Raw genomic sequence first — 26,927 nt, forward strand, 5'->3', positions numbered from 1 at the left:
TAGAGCTGGAGGGGATGTGTATAACTTCCATATATCCTGATCTCAAAGAGATAGCAGCAGCAATATACAGATAGAGCTGGAGGGGAGGTCTATAACTACTATATACCCTGATCTCATAGAGATAGCAGCAGTATACAGATAGAGCTTGGGAGGAGATGTATAACAATTATATATCCTGATCCCATAGAGATAACAAATAGAGCTGGAAGAGGAGGGATCTGTGAGCTGCTCGAATTGATCAGGTAGGTTATGATGTTATCCTGTAGTTCACAGTAAGTCAGCTGACCGAGAACTGACATCCTGTTGTGACCAATAATCACGGAAAGATTTGGAGAGTCAGACTGGTGATCATGTGACCAAGTTAAAGTAATAAAACACATGGATACAATAGTGCTGGAATGAAACAAATGGCGCTATAGGACTAGTGATGAGTGTGAGCGTGCATGACATGGGCCAAAAAACAAACAAATCAAAAACAAGCCCAGAGTTCTTCTATAGAGTATGAATTAATTTCAGTAGCTGCCACAAACCGCCATAAACTTCTAAAAATATACAAAAAGAGTTCGCCCAGTAAAGACAGGAAATAGTTAATACTGCGCTATAAAAGAACACGTGGCTTGATAACCTTGTCACGTTTTTTTTTTTCTTGCAGAGATTTTTTTTTTTTTTTTTAAAGCTTTTGGCTTTTCTGCTGCTGCTGAATTCCCGGTTTTGCTTTATTCAGTTCAAAGCTTCAGATCCTAACTTCACATTGTTCTGTCCTTGTTTGAAGCAGAGGATAGCTATTCTAACAAACCGCTGTTAGATCTGTGTGTTACCTTTCCACCGGGATATGAAATCCATAGCCGGCCGCTCTGCGCTTCTCACATATTCTTTTTTTTTTTTTTTTTTTTAAAGCTATTTCTGTACTTCACGGGATTCTTGGTCACCACAGATTGTGGGCAATTTTTTTTACCCGCAGTAGAATATTCTACCTTTGTAGGTTAATTGATTAATTATTCTCTTTTTTTTCTATTGCACTTTACACTTTTATAAAAAAAAATAAAAAATAAAAACGAAAATAGAATTACAGGACGCGTTGCTAACCTCACCGCCAAGGTTATATCCGGCATAAATATGTTCGGTTGCATCTCTCACTCCTGAGCGTTCAAAGACACATAAATCACCCCGCAGACCGGGTGTAGGCAGCCGCAGTCCTAGACTTTAATGAAATCCATATTAACAGATATGTGCCCGGAAAAGTCAAAAAATCGAGCGGTGTCCCTGCTAAGAGGTTAAAGGATCCGAATGGGTGCCGGAGGCGAGAAAGGGATTTTCACAAAGGGTGCTCATAATTTGCCTTTCATCAAACATTCATATTCTATCTATTCTATCTATTGCTTATAAAATATTCAGCATGCTGCTGTACATAGATGTAGAAAAAAAGTACAAGAGTATAAAAAGTATATCGAAAGCAATATTAGGGTACAGGCACTGCCATGGACTCTTTGGTCATGACTCCAAATATGTGTCATAAAATGACTAGCGTAGAAAAACAAGCAAAAAATGAAAATAAAAAACTTAATTTTGTGATGCTCTGTGAGGAGCTGTTTATGCTATATGTGCCTGTATGGGCACACCAAGTGGTCAGGATGTGAATTACAGCTTGTTGAGGGTCTTGACAGTATGCCACTATAGCGTGTTGTATTTCAACCAGTCTGCCTCCAGCTTGCTACAACTCCCAGCTTGCCCTGACAGCCATTGGCTATTTCATATAAAATATTTATGTGGTGGCCCAGTACAGGAGTTGCCTCCTGTACCCTTCTCTGTCCTGTGTGGCGGACTCTATTTCAGAGCCTTCTGAGTCCACCTTCAATATATGTGCCTTAAATGGTTAACAATGTCTTATGTTCTTTATTGAATTGTCTTTCTAATGTTCATATGCCTTTAAATTTTGTTACCAAGTCCTGTGTAACCAGGGAAGGTGTCAGTGACCCGGTGACTTGTGGGTGACCTATAGGACCCCTCCAAATTGCTCCCATATAAACCAAGGGAGGAGCTAGTTCAGTCTGTTGAGTCTGTTGAGTCTAAGCTGAGGAGCAGTACAGTCAAGACCTGAGAGTGTCTGGTGTCCTGAGGAGACCCAGGGCCTAACCATGCAGCCATGCAGCCATCACCATGTGCCCCACAGGTTAACGTCAAAGCCTGATAAGCAATTACAGGGGAGAAGTTTAGTCAGTCATAGTCAAGTCAGTCAAGTCTGCTGAAGTCAGCGTGGGTCTGCATAATTCAGTTCAAATCCACTGCAAGTGCCAGCGAGCCCACAAGTCTCTGGTCATCTCCTTGGGCCTAACTAAGCTGTAAAGACTATTCCATCTGTCTGCCTCAGTAATGCTGCTATTGTTCCGTAACTTTGCATCGGAGGGATTATTTGCCCCGTTCCTGGCCCAGGAACCAGCGGCCATACCTCGGGTGGTGTAGAGGATAACCACGCCCTGGCATCACAAATACACAAGGGGGTTAATGCCATCTGCCCCTAGGGTAATAACATCTGCCCTTTCATCGCACCCTCACCACATGTAGCATGCTGCTGTACAGAGGTGTAAAGAAAAGTCTATAGGAAGAAGCGATATAAAGGTTCAGGTACTGCCATGTACTCATACAGATGAGTCCTTCCTTACCTTTGGTCATGACTCAACGTATCCCAAAATATGTATCATAAGATGACCAGCTTAGAAAAAAGAAAAAAAAACATGATTTCGTAATTCTCTGTCAGGAGCTGTTTGTGCTATATGTGCCTGTATGTGCACACCAAGTGGTCGTAAATTAAATTACTGCTAGTAATTGTGTCCGGGCATGTTGGGAGTTGTAGTTTTGAAAAAGCTGGATGCACCTTGGTTGGGAAACACTGCTTTAATTAGCAATTATACCAGCATGTAATAATGGGATATATGTAATATATATATGCAGTATTCTTTTTTTTTCTCTTTTTTTTTTTAAGTACAGAGTTAATATGATTTTATACCAGTAATTAATGTCCAAACACCAGCATTTACATGATACGGTGCTTGAATGATTCTATTTTAATAGCTTTCTCCTTGCAGAAGGGATCAGCCAAACGCAACAGCAAAAGGGATGGTGGTACTCTGTTTAATAGGCTCTAGGGGAATGAGATAAAGTGCCAATCTCTTAAGACGATAAGCCCCCCTTTTTTTAATGATCTTGATCATTTTATTTTCAGAATTACGAGGAACAATGGCCACAAATAGTGGGACTGGAATCTCATCAGGGAAAACAAGCTGCTTTGAAGAATAATCCGTTCATAATGCCCTAAATCCACAAAAGATGTTACAAACGCCATATGTCGTGCTGTACGCAAGAAGGCCGGGGTGAGACAATGTCTACTCTGATACCTAGAACTTTCATCACAGTCAACAGAATGGGATTGTGCCTTGTATCATGGTCTAAGTAACATTTTACCTATGTGGCCTTAGTATCTTTTAACTTAACCCCTTAAGGTCACAGCCAGTCTTCATTCTAAAGGACAGGGGATAAGTTTTCGATCACAGGGAGTCTGATCAATGGGACCCCCCACGATCTCCTGAACGGGGCCCCGACAGTGTGCTGGAAGTGGCCGTTCCGACCCCTGCAGGAAGCCTTGGCCGACATGCCCCCTCTATGTATCTCTATGGGATACATGAAGGGGGTGTGTCGGCCGCCGCTCCGTGCGAGGGTCGGCACGCCCCCATCCAGGAGACTGCCTGGATCCCAGTGCTCGGACCCACCTCAATCTATAACTTATTTCCTATGCTTTGGATAGGGGATGATATCTTTCACTACACTGCTCCTTTAATAACTATGTTTATTTTTGGGTGAAATAAATCCTGGCTTGTCTCTGTAGCTGACTCTCTCTACAAAGACAAAAAACAGGAAGTGTGGACAGAGAAGCAGGGCTCTGTACACTGAGGACAAGCAGGGCTCTGTACACTGAGGACAAGCAGGGCTCTGTACACTGAGGACAAGCAGGGCTCTGTACACTGAGGACAAGCAGGGCTCTGTACACTGAAGACAAGCGGGGCTCTGTACACTGAGGACAAGCGGGGCTCTGTACACTGAGGACAAGCGGGGCTCTGTACACTGAGGACAAGCGGGGCTCTGTACACTGAGGACAAGCGGGGCTCTGTACACTGAGGACAAGCGGGGCTCTGTACACTGAGGACAAGCGGGGCTCTGTACACTGAGGACAAGCGGGGCTCTGTACACTGAGGACAAGCGGGGCTCTGTACACTGAGGACAAGCGGGGCTCTGTACACTGAGGACAAGCGGGGCTCTGTACACTGAGGACAAGCGGGGCTCTGTACACTGAGGACAAGCGGGGCTCTGTACACTGAGGACAAGCGGGGCTCTGTACACTGAGGACAAGCGGGGCTCTGTACACTGAGGACAAGCGGGGCTCTGTACACTGAGGACAAGCGGGGCTCTGTACACTGAGGACAAGCGGGGCTCTGTACACTGAGGACAAGCGGGGCTCTGTACACAGGGCTCCGTGCAGTGAGGCTCTGTGACATGCTCACACAGCAGACTGACAAGCCAGGAGCCTGCATGTGGTTTGTCTCCGCACAGAGACAAAGGCCAATAGTTGCAGGGACAAGCCAGGGTTTTTTCACCTAAAAATATACAAATTTATTAACATATATATATATATATATATATATATATATATATAAAATGGTATTATCTACATTATTATATTAAAAAGTTTTTTGCTAACGACAGGTACACTTTAAATTATACCTATCTTTACATGCTAGTACTATACTACTTTTCACCAAAGAAGTATGTTTTAATTTGCCCTATTCTGACCTCTATGGGGACGTATGATTTTTTTTGCCGGTATTGACTGTTATCACCAGCTGCTGCTGTGGGGAGGAGACATAGTATTATACAGCAGCCATTCAAATAAATTGTGTTGCCCAACCATGGTGCCCACAGCTATTGCAAAACTACAACTCCCAGCCTGGCCAGTGGCAAATCCTCAACTCACAAAGAGTCATCCTCCAACACACAGAAGAGGAACCTGCCCCCCCCCCCCCCCCATGGAGGAAACCTATAAGGCGACAGTGTTTCCCAACCAGTGTACCTCCAGGCAGCATGATTGGGAAACACTGATCTATGTAATAAATAAACTCTGGGTGCACCGCCAATACTTTGTGGCTCTTCGCTTTATTTAAAGGGGTACTCCACTGGAAAACTTTTTTTTTAAGTTAACTGGTGCCAGAAAGTTAAACAGATTTGTAAATTACTTCTATTTAAAAATCTTATTCCTTCCAGTACTTATCAGCTGCTGTATGATGCACAGGAAGTTATTTCCTTTTTGAATTTCTTTTCTGTCTGACCACAGTGCTCTCTGCTGACACCTGTCAGGAACTGTCCAGAGCAGGAGCAAATCCCCATAGCAAACCTTTCCTGCTCTGGACAGTTCCTGACATTGACAGAGGTGTCAGCAGAGAGCACTGTGGTCAGACAGAAAATAAATTAAAAAAGAAAATAACTTCCTCTGGAGCATACAGCAGCTGATAAGTACTGGAATGATTAAGATTTTGAAATAGAATGAAATTACAAATCTGTTTAACTTTCTGGCACCAGTTGTTTTAAAAAAAAAAAAATGTTTTTCAGGGGAGTGCTCCTTTAACCCTTTCCCGACCCATGACATACTTGTACGTCATGGGTCGACTCCCATTCTGTAACGCGGGGCCACGGCCGCGCGCTATTAACCCTTTAGATGCGGCGTTCAAAGTTGAACGCCGTGTCTAAAGTGAAAGTAAACTAATGCCATTAAGCTAAGGGAGCTGTTCGGGATAGCCGCGGTGAAATCGCGGCATCTCGAACAGCTTACATGACAGCCGGAGGGCCCCTACCTGCCTCCATGCTGTCTGATCACCGAATGACTGCTCAGTGCCTGAGATCCAGGCATGAGCAGTCAAGTGGCAGAATCATTGATCACTGGTTTCCTATGAGAAACCAGTGATCAATGTAAGAGATCAGTGTGTGCAGTGTTATAGGTCCCTATGGGATAATAATGATCAGTATAAGAGATCAGTGTGTGCAGTGTTATAGGTCCCTATGGGATAACAATGATCAGTATAAGAGATCAGTGTGTGCAGTGTTATAGGTCCCTATGGGATAACAATGATCAGTGTGTGCAGTGTTATAGGTCCCTATGGGAGCTATAACACTGCAAAAAAAAAAAAGTGAATAAAGATCATTTAACCCCTTCCCTAATAAAAGTTTGAATCACCCCCCTTTTCCCATTTAAAAAAAAAACTGTGTAAATAAAAATAAACATATATGGTATCGCCGCGTGCGGAAATGTCCGAGTTATAAAAATATATTGTTAATTAAACCACACAATCAATGTCGTACGCGCAAAAAAATTCCAAAGTCCAAAATAGCGTATTTTTGGTCACTTTTTATATCATGAAAAAATTAATAAAAAGTGATCAAAACGTCAGATCAATACATAAATGGTACCGCTAAAAACTTCCGATCACGACGCATAAAATGAGCCCTCATACCACCCCTCATGCGGAAAAATAAAAAAGTTATAGGGGTCAGAAGATGACAATTTCAAAATTATACATTTTCCTGCATGTAGTTATGATTTTTTCCAGAAGTACGACAAAATCAAACCTATATAAGCAGGGTATCATTTTAATTGTATGGACCTACAGAATAAAGAGAAGGTGTCATTTTTACCGAAAAATGTACTGCGTAGAAACGGAAGCCCGCAAATTTTACAAAATTGTGTTTTTTCTTCAATTTCGTTGCACAATGATTTTTTTTTCCGTTTCGCCGTAGATTTTTGGGAAAATTGACTGATGTCATTACAAAGTAGAATAGATGACGCAAAAATTAAGCCATCATATGGATTTTTAGGTGCAAAATTGAAAGAGTTATGTTTTTTTAAAGGTAAGGAGGAAAAATCGAAAGTGCAAAAACGGAAAAACCCCGGGTCATGAAGGGGTTAATAAACTCCAATCCCACTCTTTGTTATGTTCATTAACCCTTAGTAGGACAACACCAGGGGTCAAGTCCTGGGAAAAAAAAGTGTGGGAACTTACCCAAGTGTTCCACTGCTTATGGGAACGGTGTTCCTGCTGTGAAAAAGTGCAGGAACTCAGTTTCAATGCATTCCTGCAGGATTTGAGCCCTGGGCCCTGCCATTCATACTGCTCATGTTTTTGACTGTTCCAAAGGTGAAATCCTACTAAGAAATAATTTTTATGAACTCAGACACTAAGGTTTTTTTAAAAATATATTTTGAAAAAAATAATTCTCTATAAAATCTCCAGACCTCCCCGGAAAACCATTTACCGTCACCATGTGCTTCCACCAGCTATTGCACATTTATCCACATTTCAATTCTTTACAATGGCAAACACACAGGACACTAAAGTGAAGGGAAATAACTTAATAAGTTTCCTTCTATTGTAAGCGCTCGCCAAGTAAAGTACTTGTTGACCTTCCGGGCGAATGAGATCCATCTTGATTCAGCGGTTAATTACGACAAGTACCATAACTTAATGCGTCTGGTAACACTTCACTCTCCTCCTATTAACCGGCGGCTCTTAAAGACGACGGGAAAGAAAAAGAAAGAAAAAATCTGATTTATTATTTCCCAGGGAGAGGAGAAAGCTCGCCAGATTCCAATCTATTCATCTCAACCCGATTAACAATTCACATTGGGCTTATTCACCCGGAAAACAGATATTGGTCTCCTTGGAGTTCGGAACTAAGTTTGGGAAGGGCCGACGATTATATGTATATATATATATATATATATATATATATATATATATATATATATGTGCAAAGCAGCTCATCACACCACCTTCTCAGGTAGCATGCCCTAAAATCAGCTCCGGCTCCAGTTACAAAGTATATATATATATGTATCTGTGTGTGTATAGGTAATATACTAAATGGTAAATGGTACATATATTAGTTCCTTAGGCTTAGGGTGTCTCCAGCTGTTGCAAACCTACAACTCCCAGCAGCCTATGGCAAATCCTCAACTCACAAAGAGTCATCCTCAGCACACAGAAAAGGAAGAACCCCACGATGAGGAAACCTCAAAGACAGTGCTTCCCAACCAGAGTGCCTTCAGCTGTTGCAAAACTAAAACTCCCAGGCTGTCCAGCCATGCTGGGAGTTGTAGTTTTGCAACAGCTGAAGGCACTCTGGTTGGGAAGCTGTGCCTTAGGGAAGGGCTATGAGTAGTCTTATAGTTATCCAGTTCTATAATGGTATTTTCTATTACAGGGTTCCATACAGGGCTGGTGCAAGGATTTTTGCCCCCCCTAGGAAAAAGCTAATTTTGCCACCACCTTGACTCTGCCCATTGGCTCCACCCTTTGACACGCCCCACCTTACTATTAAGGAGACACACTGTAACAAACCTCCTCCTCATGTAATCACCTTACTATTAAGGAGACACACTGTAACAAACCTCCTCCTCATGTAATCACCTTACTATTAAGGAGACACACTGTAACAAACCTCCTCCTCATGTAATCTCCTTACTACTGGGGTGACACACTGTAACAAACCTCCTCCCCATGTAATCTCCTTACTACTGGGGTGACACACTGTAACAAACCTCCTCCTCATGTAATCTCCTTACTACTGGGGTGACACACTGTAACAAACCTCCTCCTCATATAATCTCCTTACTACTAAGGAGACACACTGTAACAAACCTCCTCCTCATGTAATCTCCTTACTACTGGGGTGACACACTGTAACAAACCTCCTCTTCATGTAATCTCCTTACTACTGGGGTGACACACTGTAACAAACATCCTCCTCATGTAATCTCCTTACTACTAAGGAGACACATTGTAACAAACCTCCTCCTCATGTAATCTCCTTACTACTAAGGAGACACACTGTAACAAACCTCCTCCTCATGTAATCTCCTTACTACTGGGGTGACACACTGTAACAAACCTCCTCCTCATGTAATCACCTTACTACTGGGGTGGCACACTGTAACAAACCTCCTCCTCATGTAATCTCCTTACTACTGGGGTGACACAGTGTAGCAAACCTCCTCCTCATGTAATCTCCTTACTACTGGGGTGACACACTGTAACAAACCTCCTCCTCATGTAATCTCCTTACTACTGGAGTGACACACTGTAACAAACCACCTCCTCATGTAATCTACTTACTACTGGGGTGACACACTGTAACAATCCCCCTCCTCATGTAATCTCCTTACTACTGGGGTGACACACTGTAACAAACCTCCTCTTTATGTAATTATCTTACTACTGGGGTGACACACTGTAACAAACCCCTTCCTCATGTAATCTCCTTACTACTGGGGTGACACACTGTAACAAACCTCCATCTCGTGTAATCTCCTTACTACTGGGTGACACACTGCAACAAACCTCCTCCTCATGTAATCTCCTTACTACTGGGGTGACACACTGTAACAAATCTTCTCCTCATGTAATCTCCTTACTACTGGGGTGACACAGTGTAACAAACCTCCTCCTCATGTAATCTCCTTACTACTAAGGAGACACACTGTAACAAACCTCCTCCTCATGTAATCTCCTTACTACTGGGGTGACACACTGTAACAAACCTCCTCCTCATGTAATCACCTTACTACTGGGGTGGCACACTGTAACAAACCTCCTCCTCATGTAATCTCCTTACTACTGGGGTGACACAGTGTAGCAAACCTCCTCCTCATGTAATCTCCTTACTACTGGGGTGACACACTGTAACAAACCTCCTCCTCATGTAATCTCCTTACTACTGGAGTGACACACTGTAACAAACCACCTCCTCATGTAATCTACTTACTACTGGGGTGACACACTGTAACAATCCCCCTCCTCATGTAATCTCCTTACTACTGGGGTGACACACTGTAACAAACCTCCTCTTTATGTAATTATCTTACTACTGGGGTGACACACTGTAACAAACCCCTTCCTCATGTAATCTCCTTACTACTGGGGTGACACACTGTAACAAACCTCCATCTCGTGTAATCTCCTTACTACTGGGTGACACACTGCAACAAACCTCCTCCTCATGTAATCTCCTTACTACTGGGGTGACACACTGTAACAAATCTTCTCCTCATGTAATCTCCTTACTACTGGGGTGACACAGTGTAACAAACCTCCTCCTCATGTAATCTCCTTACTACTGGGGTGACACACTGTAACAAACCTCCTCTTTATGTAATTATCTTACTACTGGTGTCACACACTGTAACAAACCTCCTCATGTTATCTCCTTACTACTGGGGTGACACACTGTACCGAACCTCCTCCTCATGTAATCTCCTTACTACTGGGGTGACACACATCAGAAGGGGGTTATGGTGGTATGGAGTATGTGGTTCGGATGCTGGCTGTCAAACTTTCTTGTGGCGGGCAGAGCAGCGCCCCCATCAAGAGCATTTGGCGCTCTAGGCAGCTGCCTATTATGCCTATAGGCAGAGCCCGCCCTGGTTCCATAGTCTGTGGCTCTCCAGCTGTTGCAAAACTACAGGCCACGTTGGGAGCTGCAGTTTGTAGAGTCTAGAGGGCCATGGGTCTGAGGCATCCATTTATTTATATGATGCCTATAGATAAAGCCAGGGTGTATGTGGGTAGTAACTGAATAATGGTTATTGTAGTCTAGATACAAAGTATTTAAAGGGGTATTCCAGGAAAAAACTTTTTTTTTTATATCAACTGGCTCCAGAAAGTAAAACAGATATGTAAATTACTTCTATTAAAAAATCTTAATCCTTTCACTAATTATCAGCTGCTGAAGTTGAGTTGTTGTTTTCTGTCTGGCAACAGTGCTCTCTGCTGACATCTCTGCTTGTCTCGGGAACTGCACAGAGTAGAAGAGGTTTGCTATGAGGATTTGCTTCTAATCGGGCCGGTTCCCGAGACAGGTGTCATCAGAGAGCACTTAGACAGAAAAGAACAACTCAACTTCAGCAGCTCATAAGTACTGAAAGGATTAAGATTTTTTTTAATAGAAGTAATTTACAAATCTGTTTAACTTTCTGGAGCCAGTGGATATATATAAAAAAGTTTTTTTCATGGATAACCCCTTTAACTAAGAGCTTGAAAGAGGTGAAAGAGATTAGCTCCATAGAGCCAGGCATATAACGGTAAACAGCAGTCAGTGATAGTGATTTGGAAGTCCCGTTTTTATTTTTCAATGTACAAAAAAGGAGAACCTTTACATGCAGGCACAGTCTATAAAGTAAATCCTGCTTGTCCAAGCACTAACTCACATTAATCTTCATTATCTATATAGGTGGCTTACTACTAGCCACCCAACAAATAGTCACAAAAATCTGCTACTCATACAAATCCTTTTTGAGACTGCAAACCTTAACTTAATCTCAATGACATCATCCTTATCTCACTCATGTTGTGCTTTATATCCTCTCTATTGTTTATATGAAGTCTGGACAAGGTGACAAGCTGTCTTCAGCACCTATGCTGATTTTGGTCACACTGAAAGCCTGGACTAGCCAGGAAGGGAATTAAAAGCTCCACTACCTACCTGCCCTTCATTCCTTAAAGGGGTACTCCGACCCTAGACATCGTATCCCCTGTCCAAAAGGATAGGGGATAAGATGTCTGATCGCGGGGTCCTACCGCTGGGGACCCTCGCGATCTCTACTGCAGCACCCCCTGTTTTTCAGCTGCACAAAGCGAGTATCGCTCTGTGGTGAGGACGGGCGATGCAGGGGACGGACGTGACGTCATGATACTCCGTTCCCTGCATTGCCCGTTATCAGCCACAGAGTGATCCTCGCTTTGTGCAGCTGAGAAATGAGGGTGCTGAAGGAGAGATCGCGAGGGTCCCCAGCGGTGGGACCCCCACAATCAGACATATATCCCCTATCCTTTGTAAAGGGGATAATGTATAGGGGATAAGATGTCTAGGGGCTGAGTACTCATTTAAAAAGCAATGCCTGAAAGCAAACTTTACAAAAGGTTCTTTAGCAGCTGTCGTCTATTAAGGATTTCACACTGTCCAGAATTTCCAGCACGTCACCCACCCTTCCATGGATGAAATATGCTCTTCATGAAACCTGGTTGATACTTATGAAAGGTTCATTGGGGAAATATAGCGACCCGACCTCCATTCCTGTCACTGTTTTACAGAGGGGTCTAGATTGGCCAAGAAGGAAATGAAAGACCCCACTACCAACCTACCTTTCATTCCATAAAATTCAAATGTTTTTTAGAAGCTCTGGTCTTCTAGGGATTTTATACTATCCAGGATTTCTCTATCTCACCCATCCTTCCCTAGATGAGATATGCACATTCTGAAACCTGGCAGATCCGCATGACAGGTACTTTGGGGAAACCTAGCGATCCCAACCACCATTTCTGTCACTGTGGAACAGGGTCTGTGTTGTCTTCACATGAAAGGAATATACAAAGCTTTCCTTATTCCATAATAGCTTATTGCCAAAGTGCACCCACTAGCAGGTAGCCTTTAAGGCCATTTAGTCTAATCTCACATGTGGGGCCCCTCTCAATGTCTGGGACTGGTTGGAGAAAAGGAAAGAAACTAAAGTAGGAGACGTGGCTAAATAGATGTGACCATAGGAGAGGCTGGAAAGAGAACAGCTGGAGCCACAGATCTACAGCAGGAAAGAAGCAGCAGGGTGATGAGAACTGCTGCAGGACATTATACATATCTCAGCCTTGTCTGATCACATCACAGGGTACGATGATATGTGACTCTCTAGTGTCCATTCCTTATGCTGCTGTTTTATTATGTTACATGTAGGACTACAGTCTAGTTACGTCTGCACATGTTAGCAGGACCCAGTTGGAAGTCAGTGCCAACCCTGGTTATTGATTTATATATAGTGGCCTAGATATCGGTATCTAGGCCACCAAATAAATCTGTAACCAGGGTGAGCACTGACTTCCAACTGGGTCCTGCCAAATGCTGAATTAGCTATAATGTGTCAAAGACATAATTCCGGGCTTTCAATGACATATGTTACTTAACTACTTAGGAACGATCCTTTATATGATGTAAATGTAATAGCAAATCTAAAAATCTGTCACCCTTATCATCAATACCCCTGCATTCATACCACTGGGTTAGTCTCAATGACCGGTTGTGGGGGCTGGAGCAGGCTGACCTTATTATCAACTAATAGGGCTTCTTTTTCCAAAATTCTTTACCCTAACGTTGCCTTGAATCTGGTTAAAGATTCAAATTATTAATTCTACAGATTTAATACAATACAAGATCAAAATCTGCCAGCAAAAGCCTCAACAGGCTGCTATTCACCTCACCACCACTAGGTGGCCACACATTGTCAGAGATAGCATAAACAACTCACAACAGAGTATGAAAAAATCATGCTTTCTTTCTAACAGGGGAATCTCATGACACACATTAGATTCAGCAGTGTAGGAAAAAATAGAACAGAGAGGCGCTGTAAGTGTCGTTACTGATATCAGGTGCAATATGATGCAATGTTGTGCCCAGAGGACACAACACCAGAGACACATAACATCAGAGACACATAACATAGTATTCCTGGCATAGCCTGTATCCAGCCATGTTCTCCAGGCAGGGAGAAGAGCCAGAAGCAAACATGCAAAGCTTCAGACAAAAGTAGATACTCAGTTGGGGAGATTTATCAAAACCTGTGCAGAGGAAGAGTGGTGCAGTTGCCCATAGCAACCAATCAGATTGCTTCTTTCATTTTCCACAGGCCTTTATCAAAACCTGTGCAGAGGAAGAGTGGTGTAGTTGCCCATAGCAACCAATCAGATTGCTTCTTTCATTTTCCACAGGCCTCTTTAGAGGCCTGTGGAAAATGAAAGAAGCAATCTGATTGGTTGCTATGGGCAACTGCACCACTCTTCCTCTGCACAGGTTTTGATAAATCTCCCCCAGTGGCCCCAAAATGATTAGGAGATTGTATATATCGAAGTGGACAAGGTAAAATAGCCCTCCCTCATTCACAATTCATTGACGTCTTCCCTGAGTCTACTGTGCTGTGCTGGGTCTCTTCATCCAATCACTACAGGCTGCTCTGTAACCCCCTCCTGTTTGTTTTCATGCTGCAGTCCGACAGGACAGGAGTGAGCACAGAGGAGTGGTAGCCCCTCCCTCACTTTGTGGACTTTGTCCCAGCTTGTGCCTCAGCTGGGACAAAGATGATGATGCAGCCGGACAGGGTTATGTTCTGGATTGTATGGGGACCCCCTAGTGGTCTTTTTATTAATAAGCCATAATTTCTATAAAAATGAGATAAAACATTTCTATAGAGTACTTTAGAGAGTTTAAGGCAGAATACATCTGTACCAGGTAGTGAGAACCAGCCAAAACTTGGCTTACTTAATTTTTCGGATGAGGGGGCCAAGTAAAGCAGCTACTATATCTCCTTTTTAATTTTTCCCTCCTCTTCTTATTTTGGCCTTTTTTCCCCATTTCACCATCCTTCCCCATTTTACCTCGTCTGTCTCTCACCGCGAAGCTATTAAAAATGATTTGTTATCTCTTGGTGTTGCCCCATTTCTACTTGTATATTCCTCTCAGAATTATCACACATTGAACTAAATTTCTGTTTAAGTGAACATTTTCTTTTTCATTTTCCATGCAATTAACACACTAATTTCATTATCCTACCTAAGCCGCTTGCCGACTGAAGCGCGTTTTAATAATTCTGCGTGGTATTGCTCATCTGGCAGCGAAAGGGCTAATTTTGATAGCTCATATATTTTAATGGGCTGTTGCCAGCCTCTAGTATCATAGCAGCTAATCCTTGTTATCTGTCCAGTCCCCCGTTGCAAAAAAGGCTCTCCAGAATTTAATCCCACCCTGATGGGAAAGACAGCATTTTTTTACTGTTCGGCATGAAACATTTTGTTCAGGACCTGAATCCGTCCACAGAGCATACCTAGATAAGCTGCTAATCCTCGCCTGGCAGGAACACGTACCCAGGAGACATGAGGATACGTTGCTTGTATTTATTTTCTTACCTGCCCAGGATATTATATGGGGAGAAGTTATATCCAACACGCAGAGTGTCTTAGGCTTAAAAAATGAATAACATTTTTTCCCGATATACATGGATTGGTACAATCACGCATGTTGTACGTAGGATTTGCGCATTTGAAACATACTCAGGGTTGGATTACCCAAAATGCTTGCGTAGTCTCGTAAGGGGATGAAAGATCATAGGGAGGGTAGAGAAATAATCTAAGCCGAGGAAAACAGAAGTACAAGCACAAGTTCTCATTGAAGAGACACAGTTGGTATATGGAGATGTACAGGCAACACTACATGGGAAATATAATGCAAATGAACTCTACCGTGAAGAAGAAAACAGGATAGAGGATAAATGTCTGATTGAGGGCGATCACAGCAGTCGGGCCCAACAACTCAACCATCCTCAGAGCACTCTGGCCACCACCTTCTGAGATGAGCGGGCATGACGGTCTGCTGAGCCAATCACCGGCTGGGGTCCCGTCTCTGGTCCGTCACTTTTGCTCATCTCTGATAAGAAGCCAGAGCGCTCCAAACATGGGTGAGTTGCTGGGCCCCGTGCAGGTGGGTCGGACCCCCCAAAACCAGACACTTATCCCCTATCCTATCCTGTGACTTCCCCATTGTATCTCTTTTAAAGGAAAACTGTCAGCCTGTTGACCCCCACCAAACCAAATACATTGGGTTATAGTGTGGGTGAACAGGAGTCCAACAAGGGGTCACTTACTTAAATATGTCCAGTAGGTCATGAGATATGTCCCCTAGAATATCCTATGCTAAATTCAACTAACTCAGAACGCCTGGGTGCTGGCACGGAGATCGCGGGGTTTCCAGTGGCCGGACACCCTTACGATCGGACATCTTATTCCCTATCCTTTGGATAGGAGATAAGATGTCTAGGGGTGGAGTACCCCTCTAAAGAAGGTGGACCATGTTGTTGGGGCATGTATTACGCTGCGACTAGCTCATGCAGGTGAAACTGTGCCTACATGGGGTGACAAATGGCTGCATGACGTTAGTTGGGTTGCATAAACATCATGCAGCCATTGGCCACCACCACATACGGACATGGTTTTGCCTGCATGCAGTAGTCATAGCATTATATATGCCCTGTTGACACAACCCACCCACTTCACACAACACCCAGTAGTGAAGTGCTTGGGGGGATATAAGGTGCTGTCACTTATTGTCCAGTGAGTTTAATCTGAAAATGATGATCAAACTAATCCCATTCATTAAAATTGGACAGTCCAGATTTATCCGGCCCCTCAATTAAGACGCTGGATCACCAGACGGACCTTAGGGGGAACGCATCATGCAGCATTCTCTCCTCCGGCCTCTCAAAATAACTGGACACTGGACTCATACACAACTACTGCACTTTGCCATCAGTTGTGACATCAGTTGTGGCCGGTGATCAAGCTCATTACAGACCGGATTGGTGGACATATATGATGGCACCCTAAGTTATAAATGAGATCCTGAGACACCCCCTTGAATTCCAACAGGCAAAATACATGCTTTAAATTCAACTACTAAGCTCATAGTTAAAGGGGTATTCCGGGCAAAAACATTTTATCTCTTATGCAAAGGATAGGGGATAAGATGTCTGATCGCGGGGGGGGGGGGGGGGGGGGGGCGCTCCTAAGACCCCACGCAATCTCCCTGCAGCACCGTATTCTATGCTGGTGCTGCATCTCCAGTTTCGGAAACCTCCGGGTGTCCGGGACTGGGGACTTGACGTCACGCCATGCCCCCTCCATTCATGTCTATGGGAGGGGGCGTGACGGTAGTCACGCCCCCTCCCATAGACATGAATGGAGGGGGTGTGGCGTGACGTCACGTCCCCAGTCCCATAAACCCGGAGGTTTCCGAAAAACTCGAGATGCAGCACCCGCATAGAATACGGGTGCTGCAGGGAGATTGTGTGGGGTCTTAGGAGCGCCCCCCCCCCCGCGATCAGACATCTTATCCCCTATCCTGCTGCATAGAATGGTAACATTACTTATTTTGAAAACAACTTTACGTCCATGACCATTGAATTTCACAGAACACGTTCTTACCTGCCATATATCTTGATGTCGGATATAGCATAGAAATATCTTCCCAGATTCCTTTCATCGACAAACGTGGCTCCTGTCGCTGGTTTGAGAAGCCTAATCCGTAAATCAGTCACTGTGAAAAAATCCCGCAGGTTTTTGGTGGTGTCCAGTTGACTGTAGAGTGAAGCCATATTATGGAGGCGTGGTCCGGCAAATATTGCAAACCGGTCTTTGATTTCGAAGGATAAAGTTTTAGCGTGCGCTGCGTAACTGGTGGAGTATTCCTCTGTGCATATAATATCTAGGACAGTACTTGCAGTCAAGTCTTTCACTGATTTGGGTTCCATTCGAAATGCGTCCAGGCAGTCCGCAGCATAGAACTGGTAGGGTTGCCATGTGACGCCATAATCCAGAGACTTCTCTAAGATCATCTTCTCGGGTCTTCCGGATTCGAAGGTAATTGCTATGTTTTGGGTAAGCTCGATGGTCTTGTTCCAAGACAATGTAATATTGACCTGTAAGGGGGTGGGATAGTTCTTCCATGTCACAGACTGCCAAAATGTGCTGGGGTTCCTGCCTTCTGAATCAAACATGAGTTCGGGAGGGTGGGCGAGCTCCTTTGTGCTGGCATCACATTCGTTGTTGCACATGTATGGATTACCCTGAAATGATAATAAAAATATTAAATTCAACAAAAAAAGGAATCATAGATGTTAATGGTAAATGTTTCAATATTTGTCAAATTATGAGTAATTTAAAGGGGAACATTTTTTCTTTAAATCAACTGGTGCCAGAAAGTTAAACAAATTTGTAAATTACTTCTATTAAAAAAATCTTAATCCTTCCAGTATTTATCAGCTGCTATTTGCTCCACAGGAAGTTTTCTTCTTTTTTAATTTCCTTTCTGTCTGACCAGAGTGCTCTCTGCTGACACCTCTGTCCATATAAGGAACTGTCCCCATAGCAAACCTCTCCCTTTTCTGGACAGTTCCTGATATGGACAGTTGTCAGCAAAGAGCACTGTGCTCAGACTGAAAAGAACTCCAGAGCACTGTGGTCAGACAGAAAGGTAAATTTAAAAAGAAAATAACTTCCTGTGGAGCAAATACCAGCTGATAAGTACTGGAAGGATTAATATTTTCAAATAGAAGTAATTTACAAATTTGTTTAATTTTCTGGCACCAGTTGATAAAAAAAAAAAAAAAAATTCCAGCGGAGTACCCCTTTAAATTAGATTACTTGTTCCTACAGTTACTTAAGTGATCAGCTTGTGGTTACAACAGAAGTACAGTGTAGGAAAATGTTTCCCCTATTTAAAGCATAGGGGATACGTGTCAGATTGCGCGCGAGGGGGCAGGGGAGTGTAGCGGCTGCTGGGACCCCCTGTGATCTCCTGCCTGGTGCCACGGCTGTCCCCATGCACGGAACAGGGGTCGACGTGCCCCCTCTATGCATCTCTATGGGAGAGCCGGAGATACACGAGTACAGCGCTTTGGCTCTCCCATAAAGATGAATGGGGGGGCGCGTGCCGACCCCTGATTGAGGAGAGATGGAGCGCTGGGCAGGAGATCGCATGGGGTTCCAGCGATCTAACATTTATGTATACATTTTCCAACATTGAATAACCCCTTTAATACCTATAACCACAATGATGTAGCACAGAGGGTGTGACAATTTAACATAGGGGATTTGGTGGAAGCAATTGATCTTCCCACCCCATTCAGGTTTATAGGCCGGACTTAATATAAATGCCATAGAGTGTTGTGCAAAAGGTTTCTTGCAGTCTCCCCTGAGGACACCACAAACTGTGATAGAAAGGCGTTGGGAGAAGCTTTGGTAGTAGCATGTAAAACCATACATTTATCCTACCTATGCTAGGATCATCATCTATGTAATTACTTATAAATAATTAGACTTGATATGTTCAAGTCCGGTACAACCAGTCTGTGCTGGCCGTTGTCGTTTTGGTTGTGGGTTTACAATTGAGTGGGTATTTTTAAGACTATTTATAAACGTTCATTATTAGGCCTTGTACTATTGGATTGTTGGTTCGATTATCTGATATAAAAGACATCCAACATGAGGTCTAGTTTTCATACGTGTTAGATTGGCCATTATTGTTAGAAACGGCAATTTAACTCTTCCGTAAATTTATAATAGATGCCTAAAAATGGTCTATTTTGTAACTTCCTTTGTAACACGGTAATACAGTATAAGGGGCTCAGCTTTCCTAATTAGTGTTGAGCGGCATAGGCCATATTCGAATTCGCGAATATTCGCGAATATATGGACGAAAATTCGTATATATTCGCGAATATTCGCATATTCGTTATATTATCGTTTTATTTTCGCATACGCGAAGATTCGCGTATGCGAAAATTAACATATGTTAAAATTCGCATGTACAAAATTAGCATGTGCGAAAATTCGCATAAGCGAAAATTAGCATATGCTAATTTTCGCATATTCGAATTTTCGCACGCCAGTCTCACACAGTAGTATTACAGCCTTCTTTACACCACACAAGCTGGAAGCAGAGAGGGGTGATCACTGTGATGTGTACTGTGAAGAAAAAAAAAAAAAAAAAAAAACGAATATTCGTAATTACGAATATATAGCGCTATATTCGCGAAATTCGCGAATTCGCGAATATGCGATATTCGCGAATAATATTCGAATTGCGAATATTCGCGAGCAACACTATTCCTAATCTGATCTTCTAATTCTCACTCCCAAACTACGACACTGGTGACATTCAACACAATGACTAATATGTACTTAGGGGACAAATCAATGTTCGTGGTGACAGAGTTGACAGTCGTCCATTTCTTTCCGTCGACATATTGTACTTTCTGTGTCCCTACTACTTAGACAGCATTAGGGGTTATCCAGGAAAAAACTTTTATATATATATATATATATATATATCTCAACTAGCTTCAGAAAGTTAAACAGATTTGTAAATTACTTCTATTAAAAAATCTTAATCCTTTCAGTACTTATGAGCTTCTGAAGTTGAGTTGTTCTTTTCTGTCTAAGTGCTCTCTGATGACACGTGTCTCGGGAACCGCCCAGTTTAGAAGAGGTTTGCCATGGGGATTTTCTTCTAAACTGGGCGGTTCCCGAGACACGTGTCATCAGAGAGCACTTAGACAGAAAAGAACAACTCAACTTCAGAAGCTCATAAGTACTGAAAGGATTAAGATTTTTTTATAGAAGTAATTTACAGATCTGTTTAACTTTCTGCCACCAGTTGATTTGAAAAACTATTTTAAAGGGTTATCCAGGAAATGTATATATATATATATATATATATATATATATATATATATATATATTTTTTTTTTTTTTTTTTTTTCCAGGATAACCCTTTATTTTTTTTTTTCAAATCAACTGGTGGCAGAAAGTTAAACAGATTTGTAAATTACTTCTATTTAAAAAATCTTAATCCTTCCAGTACTTTTCAGCTGCTGTGTGCTCCAGAGGAAGTTGTGTAGTTCTTTCCAGTTTGACCACAGTGCTCTCTGCTGCCACCTCTGTTCGTGTCAGGAACTGTCCAGAGCAGGAGCAAATCCCCATAGCAAACCTATCCTGCTCCAGACAGTTCCTGACATGGACAGAGGTGTCAGCAGAGAGCACTGTGGCCAGACTGGAAAGAACTACACAACTTCCTGTGGGGCATATATCAGCTTATAAGTACTGGAAGGATTAAGATTTTTAAATAGAAGTAATTTACAAATCTGTTTAACTTTCCTGCGCCAGTTGATTGAAAAACAAACAGCACACCTCCAGCTGTTGCAAAACTACAACTCCCAGCATGCCCTGACAGCCGTTGGCTGTCAGGGCATGCTGGGAGTTGCAGTTTTGCAACAGCTGGAGGCTCATTAGTTGGGAAACACTGAATTAGACAGATATTTATTTATCTGCCCCAATTTTAATTTTTTTATCTAGGGCACTAGGAGGCGCTGTCATCTCTTTTTTTAAATTTTTAAATTTTTATTTTTTTTAGTTTCAGTATCCGAAAGCATCGTACTTCTTAGAGGAAAATGAAGCTTCATCAATGCGAGGCTGCGTACAGAAAGATCAGCGGCAATTAGCTCTCTCTGGAGGAGGCCGAACAAGCAGATTCTGATCCTGATGCTTTATTTACAAGACGCCTTTATAAATAAATTGTGTTCAAAAAAGAACAGAGACAGCGTATTGATCCTTACGTGAATTTTCCATTATGTTTTTATTAAACAATGACATTTTGTTTTTCCCGTATATACACACACACACGGGCAGGAGGGGGTATAGAATTACTTGATTATGTACTGTGATATTACACAATGCAAAAAATAAAAAAAATAAAAAAAATTTCATAATAAAAAAAAAATTCTTAATTTATTAACTGGCGCGCACCTTCATAATTGTGTGTAAAGTGTTTTTTTTTTTCTTATTTTCGCCAAAATTATTATCCATTGACTGTCCGGGCATGCTGGGAGTTGTAGTTTTGAAACCTCTGGAGGTCCGCAGGTTGAAGACCACTGCGGCCTTCGTCATCATCCAGACCCCCCCCCCCCTCCTTTTCTACTCCCCTCCCCTCTACTCACCTCCCCTGTTCCGGGCCATCTATGCTGCAGGGACCATCCGGTGGGGAGGGTTAGTCGTTCCGGGCTGTCCTTTTTCACCTCTTCTCTGCTCCGGCCCCAGACTAGTGACGTTGCCTTGACAACGACGCACAGGGACGTTCATGCGCAGCCTCCCTGCCGCATAGGTGAAAAAGGACAGCCCGGAACGACTAACCCTCCCCTCCGGACGGTCCCTGCAGCATAGATGGCCTGGACCAGCTCACCCTTCCTTCCCACCGAGGGGAGGTGAGTAGAAAACTAAAGGGGGGGTCTGGATGATGACGAAGGCGCAGTGGTCTTCAACCTGCGGACCTCCAGAGGTTTCAAAACTACAACTCCCAGCATGCCCGGACAGCCGATGGCTGTCCGGGCATGCTGTGAGTTGTAGTTTTGCAACCTCTGGAGGTCCACAGGTTGAAGACCACTGATGAAGGGATTGACAGGCGGGGATGATGACGGGGGTCTGGATGATGACATGGGGGGGGGGGGGGGTGGGTGATGTATTTCCCACCCTAGGCTTATAGTCGAGTCAATAACTTTTCCTGGGGTGAAATTAGAGGCCTCGGCTTATAGTCGGGTCGGCTTATTCTCGAGTATATACGGTACTTATCTAGTATTATTTTCGGGCAGAACATACAGTAGGGATGTGTCCTTCCATATCTTTCCTCATGATTTAATATATGCCAAAATGTGTGCCCCACATGACTAGCTTAGAAAAAAAAAAACACGATTTTGTGATACCCTGTCAGGAATTGTTTAGGCTAAATGGGGAAGATTTATCAAACCTGTCCAGAGGAAATGTTGCAGAGTTGCCCATAGCAACCAATCAGATCGCTTCTTTCATTTTTCAGAGGCCCTTTTCAAAATGAAAGAAGCAATCTGATTGGTTGCTATGGGCAACTGGTAAACTTTCCCTCCGCACAGGTTCTGATAAATCTCCTCCTATGTGTCCTTGTGGAAATTCAGGCGGAATTTCGGTAGCGTCAACGAGCCCTAGATTCTCTTTGTTGCCCATGACAACCAATGACAGCTCAGCTTCCGTAGTGTAAACGAGCCCTTATAGTAAGAATAACTTTTCAGGGGCCTGACGAAGCGCATAGCAGATTTCCATAGTATAAATAGGCCCTTACAGTGAGATTCTCTTATAGCCACCAATGACAGCTCAGCTTACATCGCATTTCGGTAGCGTGAACGAGCCTTTGTAGTCGGATTCGCTCACTTTACATTTTACCAGAGCAATACGTGAAATGAAAGCTGAGTTGTGATTGGTTGCTATGGGCAACAAAGAGAATCTTACTATAAGGGCTTATTCACACTATGGAAATGATAAGTAAGCTGAGCCATGATTGGTTGCTATGAGCAACAAAGTAATTCTTATAATAGAGAAAGCATGATAAATATATGTTTTGTTTTGTAAGAGCAGAGCCGGATGTTACCATACAGAATCCTTAAAGGGGTTATCCAGGGAAAAAAAACTAAAGTTAAACAGATTTGTAAATTACTTCTATAAAAAAATCTTAATCCTTTCAGTACTTATGAGCTGCTGAAGTTGAGTTGTTCTTTACTGTCTAAGTGCTCTCTGATGACACGTGTCTCGGGAACCAACCGATTTAGAAGAAAATCCCCATAGCAAACCTCTTCTACTCTGTGCAGTTCCCGAGACAAGCAGAGGTGTCAGCAGAGAGCACTGTTGCCAGACAGAAAAGAACAACTCCACTTCAGTAGCTGATAATTATTGGAAGGATTAAGATTTTTTTTATGGAAGTAATTTACAAATCTGTTTAACTTTCTGGAGCCAGTTGATATAAAAAAAATAAAAATAAAAGTTTTTTCCTGGAATACCCCTTTAAACTGATTTGCAAATTACGTCTATTAAAAAATCTGAATCCTTTCAGTACTTATGAGCTGCTGAAGTTGAGTTGTTCTTTTTTGTCTAAGTGCTCTCTGATGACACCTGTCTCGGGAACTGTCCAGAGTAGAAACAAATCCCCATAGCAACCCTCTTCTACTCTGCGCAGTTCCCGAGACAAGCAGAGATGCCCTTAGAGAGCACTGTTGCCAGACAGAAAAAACAACTCAACATCAGCAGATGATAATTATTGGAAGTATTAAGATTTACAAATCTGTTTAACTTTCTGGAGCCAGTTGATATAGAAATAAGTTTTTTTTCCTGGAATACCCCTTAAATATTATTATTTTATTTTATTATAAAAGGTAAAATGCCAATAAAAGAGTTACATGTTTAGTTTTTTCCCTTCACTAGAGGCAAGGATGTTCCATTGTACTCGTGGCGACATCCAGCTGTGGACTCGGCGCAGGGATAAATTATGGATTATGCCCTCAGAAGGAATACATCATCTTTGCCCTTTTGATCACATGATCTTACAAGTCAGCCATTGTTCCCTGCCCGTACCCTGTTGTCATCTAAATCGTAGATCTACACGACTGTAAAGAATGAACGTAAGTCTTCCAATTTTATCAAATAGTCCCATTTTGGGACCCTACCTTCAGTCAGTTATTAATATATAACAGAAAGGGTCTCAGGTTCTCTCCTGTTCTTCCTCTACAATGAAGCAAAATGACATCTTACAGTCATATCTATCTGCCCTTTGGGTTTTGCGCTTGGGAATCCCATTAAAGATGAAAAGAAGTAAAACATTTTTGTGGTTCAGTATGCGTTTGTTAGGGCCGTATTTACCATTAGACACTTGTTGGCCTGTGCCTAGGGCGGCAGTGTTGAGCAGGGCAGTATATCATTAAAGGGGTTCTCCACTGCCCTGTCTTCCGGAGCTCCGCTCGCAGCGTCCGTAAGTTTATTACCCCGGACGCTGTGTGCGGGCTTCCGTGTTCGAGGCCGCCCCCTCGTGACGTCACGCCCGTCCCCTTGTGACGTCACGCCCGCCCCCTCATGATGTCATGCCCCCTTCCCATAGACTTTTGTCGAGGGGGCGGGCGTGACGTCACGAGGGGGTGGGCGTGATGTCACGAGGGTGCGGCCTCGAACACGGAAGCCCGCACACAGCGTCCAGAGTAATAAACTTCCGGACACTGCGAGCGGAGCTCCGGAAGACAGGGCAGTGGAGAACCCCTTTAAAGGGGTACTCCGCTGCTCAGCGCTTGGAACATACTGTTCTGAGCGCTGGAGCCGGCGCCGGGAGCTTGTGACGCCATAGCCCCGCCACCCATGACGTCACGCTCCGCCCCCTCAATGCAAGTCTATGGGAGGGGGCGTGCCATGCCCCCTCCCATAGACTTGAATTGAGGGGGTGGGGCGTGACATCATGAGGGGGTGGGGCTTTGATGTCACGAGCTCCCGATGCCGGCTCCAGCGCTCAGAACAGTATGTTCCAAGCGCTGAGCAGCGGAGTACCCCTTTAAGTAATGGTAATGGGGGTATAGGAGTGAGATTCACAGGGAATCTGCAACAAAATACTTGTTTTGTAGCGTATTTGTGATAGATCTACATGAAAAAATTCAGACGCACAAAGAATCATCCTAGCTGCAAATACGGGCCGGGCTCTAGGCATGTTTTTTTTTATCCCTATAGATTTATCTTCAAAAAGGCCAACAAAAACACGTATACAAAATAAACCCTATAGCAAGTATCTCTGCAAACTTCTCAATTTCTCTCCAGGGACATTTTTGGGAGAAAGAGCAGTATTAGGATTTATTCAAATTTTTTTAATATATATATTTTTAAAATGTGTTCATTTTCTTGTTCTGTTTTTTATCATAAGATCAGATTTTTACCTGAGTTTGTCCCCTTTTTTTTGTTATTTAAGTATTAACTATTTTATTGCTGTTTTGATAATGTTGTTAAAATACAGACGTAAAAGTTGTAGCAAACACCCTGCAAACTTTGCAAAAATGGAACATGTGTTTGTTTTTGAAATCTATTAACTATAGGCTAAAAACAGCGCCAAAATGGATCTATTGGAACATGTTATGTATAAAAAAAAAATAATAAAAAAAAAAAAATATATATATATATATATATATATATCAACAGAAATGTGAATAAAACCTTTGAAATGTATTGGTAAGATTTTCTTAATGAAAAAAAAAAAGTAATAATAATTATATATATATATATATATATATATATATATATATATATATATATATATATATATAGTAAATTTGAGTAGCTGTATTAGTCCAGTGATGCAGATGCAAAATCAAAAAATGTTGCCGTATCTTGTAATAACCTTTTTTATTGGACTCTAAGAGAATTTTGGAGAGAAGTTTTCGGGATTTCTCCCTTTATCAAGTCCAAAGCAAATCTAAGCTCACAGGCAGAAGACACAGGTTACATCTCACAAATATGCAGGGGTTAAGACAATAGATGTGGAGAATTCACACTAAGATAGGCCATAAATTGCCCAGCTATTGGAACATAAATTACATAGATAAGGATGAGGAAAAGGGGGAGGGAGGGGGGAGACAATTCATTAAGCAGAACATAGTGAGAAAACAATCCAGCACAGGTTAGAGGAAGTTTTGATAATGCGATAAGAAGCTCAAATCCACATTGAGTCCTCTGTTTTTGGAATAAAAAAGGATAGGGCATAAGATGTCTGATCGCAGGGGTCCCACAGCTGGGGACCCCTGTGATCTCAGCTGCGGCACCCCAGACATCTGGTGCACAGAGCGAACTTCGCTCCGTGCCGGATGACTTGCGATGCGGGCCAGAGACTTGTGACATCACGGCCATGCTCCCTTAATGCAAGTCTATGGGAGGGGGGCGTGACGGTTGTCACGCCCCCTCCCATAGACTTGCATTGAGGGGGCGTGGCCGTGGCATCATGAGCGGGGCACGGCTGTGATGTCACAAGTCTTTGCACCACATCGCAAGTCATCCGGCAAGGAGCGGGTGCAGCACGGAGATCGCTGGGGTCCCCAGCGGCAGGACCCTCATGATCAGACATCTTACCCCTTATCCTTTGGATAAGGGATAAGATATCTAGGGCCGGAGTACTCCTTTAAGAACTCCTGGCAGAGTACTCAACCATTATGGCTGTCAGCTTGAGATATGTCTAGCCAAGAGTAAAGTAAGGAAGGACAATCTGTATATAGGGGAGAATATATATATATATGTCACGTGCTGTGCTCCAGCCGCTAGCTCCGGCCGTGAGCGCAGTGTCCTGGGGTCCCCGTCTGTCGACGGGGCTGGGATTCGCATCACGGGATGCGCCTGCATGCGAATCCCAGCCTGTCACTTACCCCGCTC

General features: G+C 43.0%; 1 protein-coding gene and 1 long non-coding RNA gene across 9 annotated transcripts in view; one reads left to right on the plus strand and one right to left on the minus strand.

Annotated features, from left to right (window-relative positions):
* Positions 1–26,927, minus strand: part of NTNG1 (netrin G1) — a 330,399-nt gene that overhangs the window by 152,378 nt on the left and 151,094 nt on the right. For all 6 annotated transcript variants that reach the window (XM_056523403.1, XM_056523401.1, XM_056523402.1 and 3 more), the window contains one exon: positions 17,109–17,749. In XM_056523403.1, the coding sequence (XP_056379378.1) occupies positions 17,109–17,749 (641 nt within the window). The remainder of the gene's footprint in view (positions 1–17,108; positions 17,750–26,927) is intronic.
* Positions 21,812–26,927, plus strand: part of LOC130275436 (uncharacterized) — a 59,328-nt gene continuing 54,212 nt past the window's right edge. For all 3 annotated transcript variants that reach the window (XR_008844778.1, XR_008844776.1, XR_008844777.1), the window contains exons 1-2: positions 21,812–21,943; positions 23,961–24,157. This is a non-coding gene — a long non-coding RNA (uncharacterized LOC130275436). The remainder of the gene's footprint in view (positions 21,944–23,960; positions 24,158–26,927) is intronic.

This window comes from Hyla sarda, chromosome 6 (assembly GCF_029499605.1).
Source record: "Hyla sarda isolate aHylSar1 chromosome 6, aHylSar1.hap1, whole genome shotgun sequence".
Lineage (NCBI taxonomy): Eukaryota > Metazoa > Chordata > Amphibia > Anura > Hylidae > Hyla > Hyla sarda.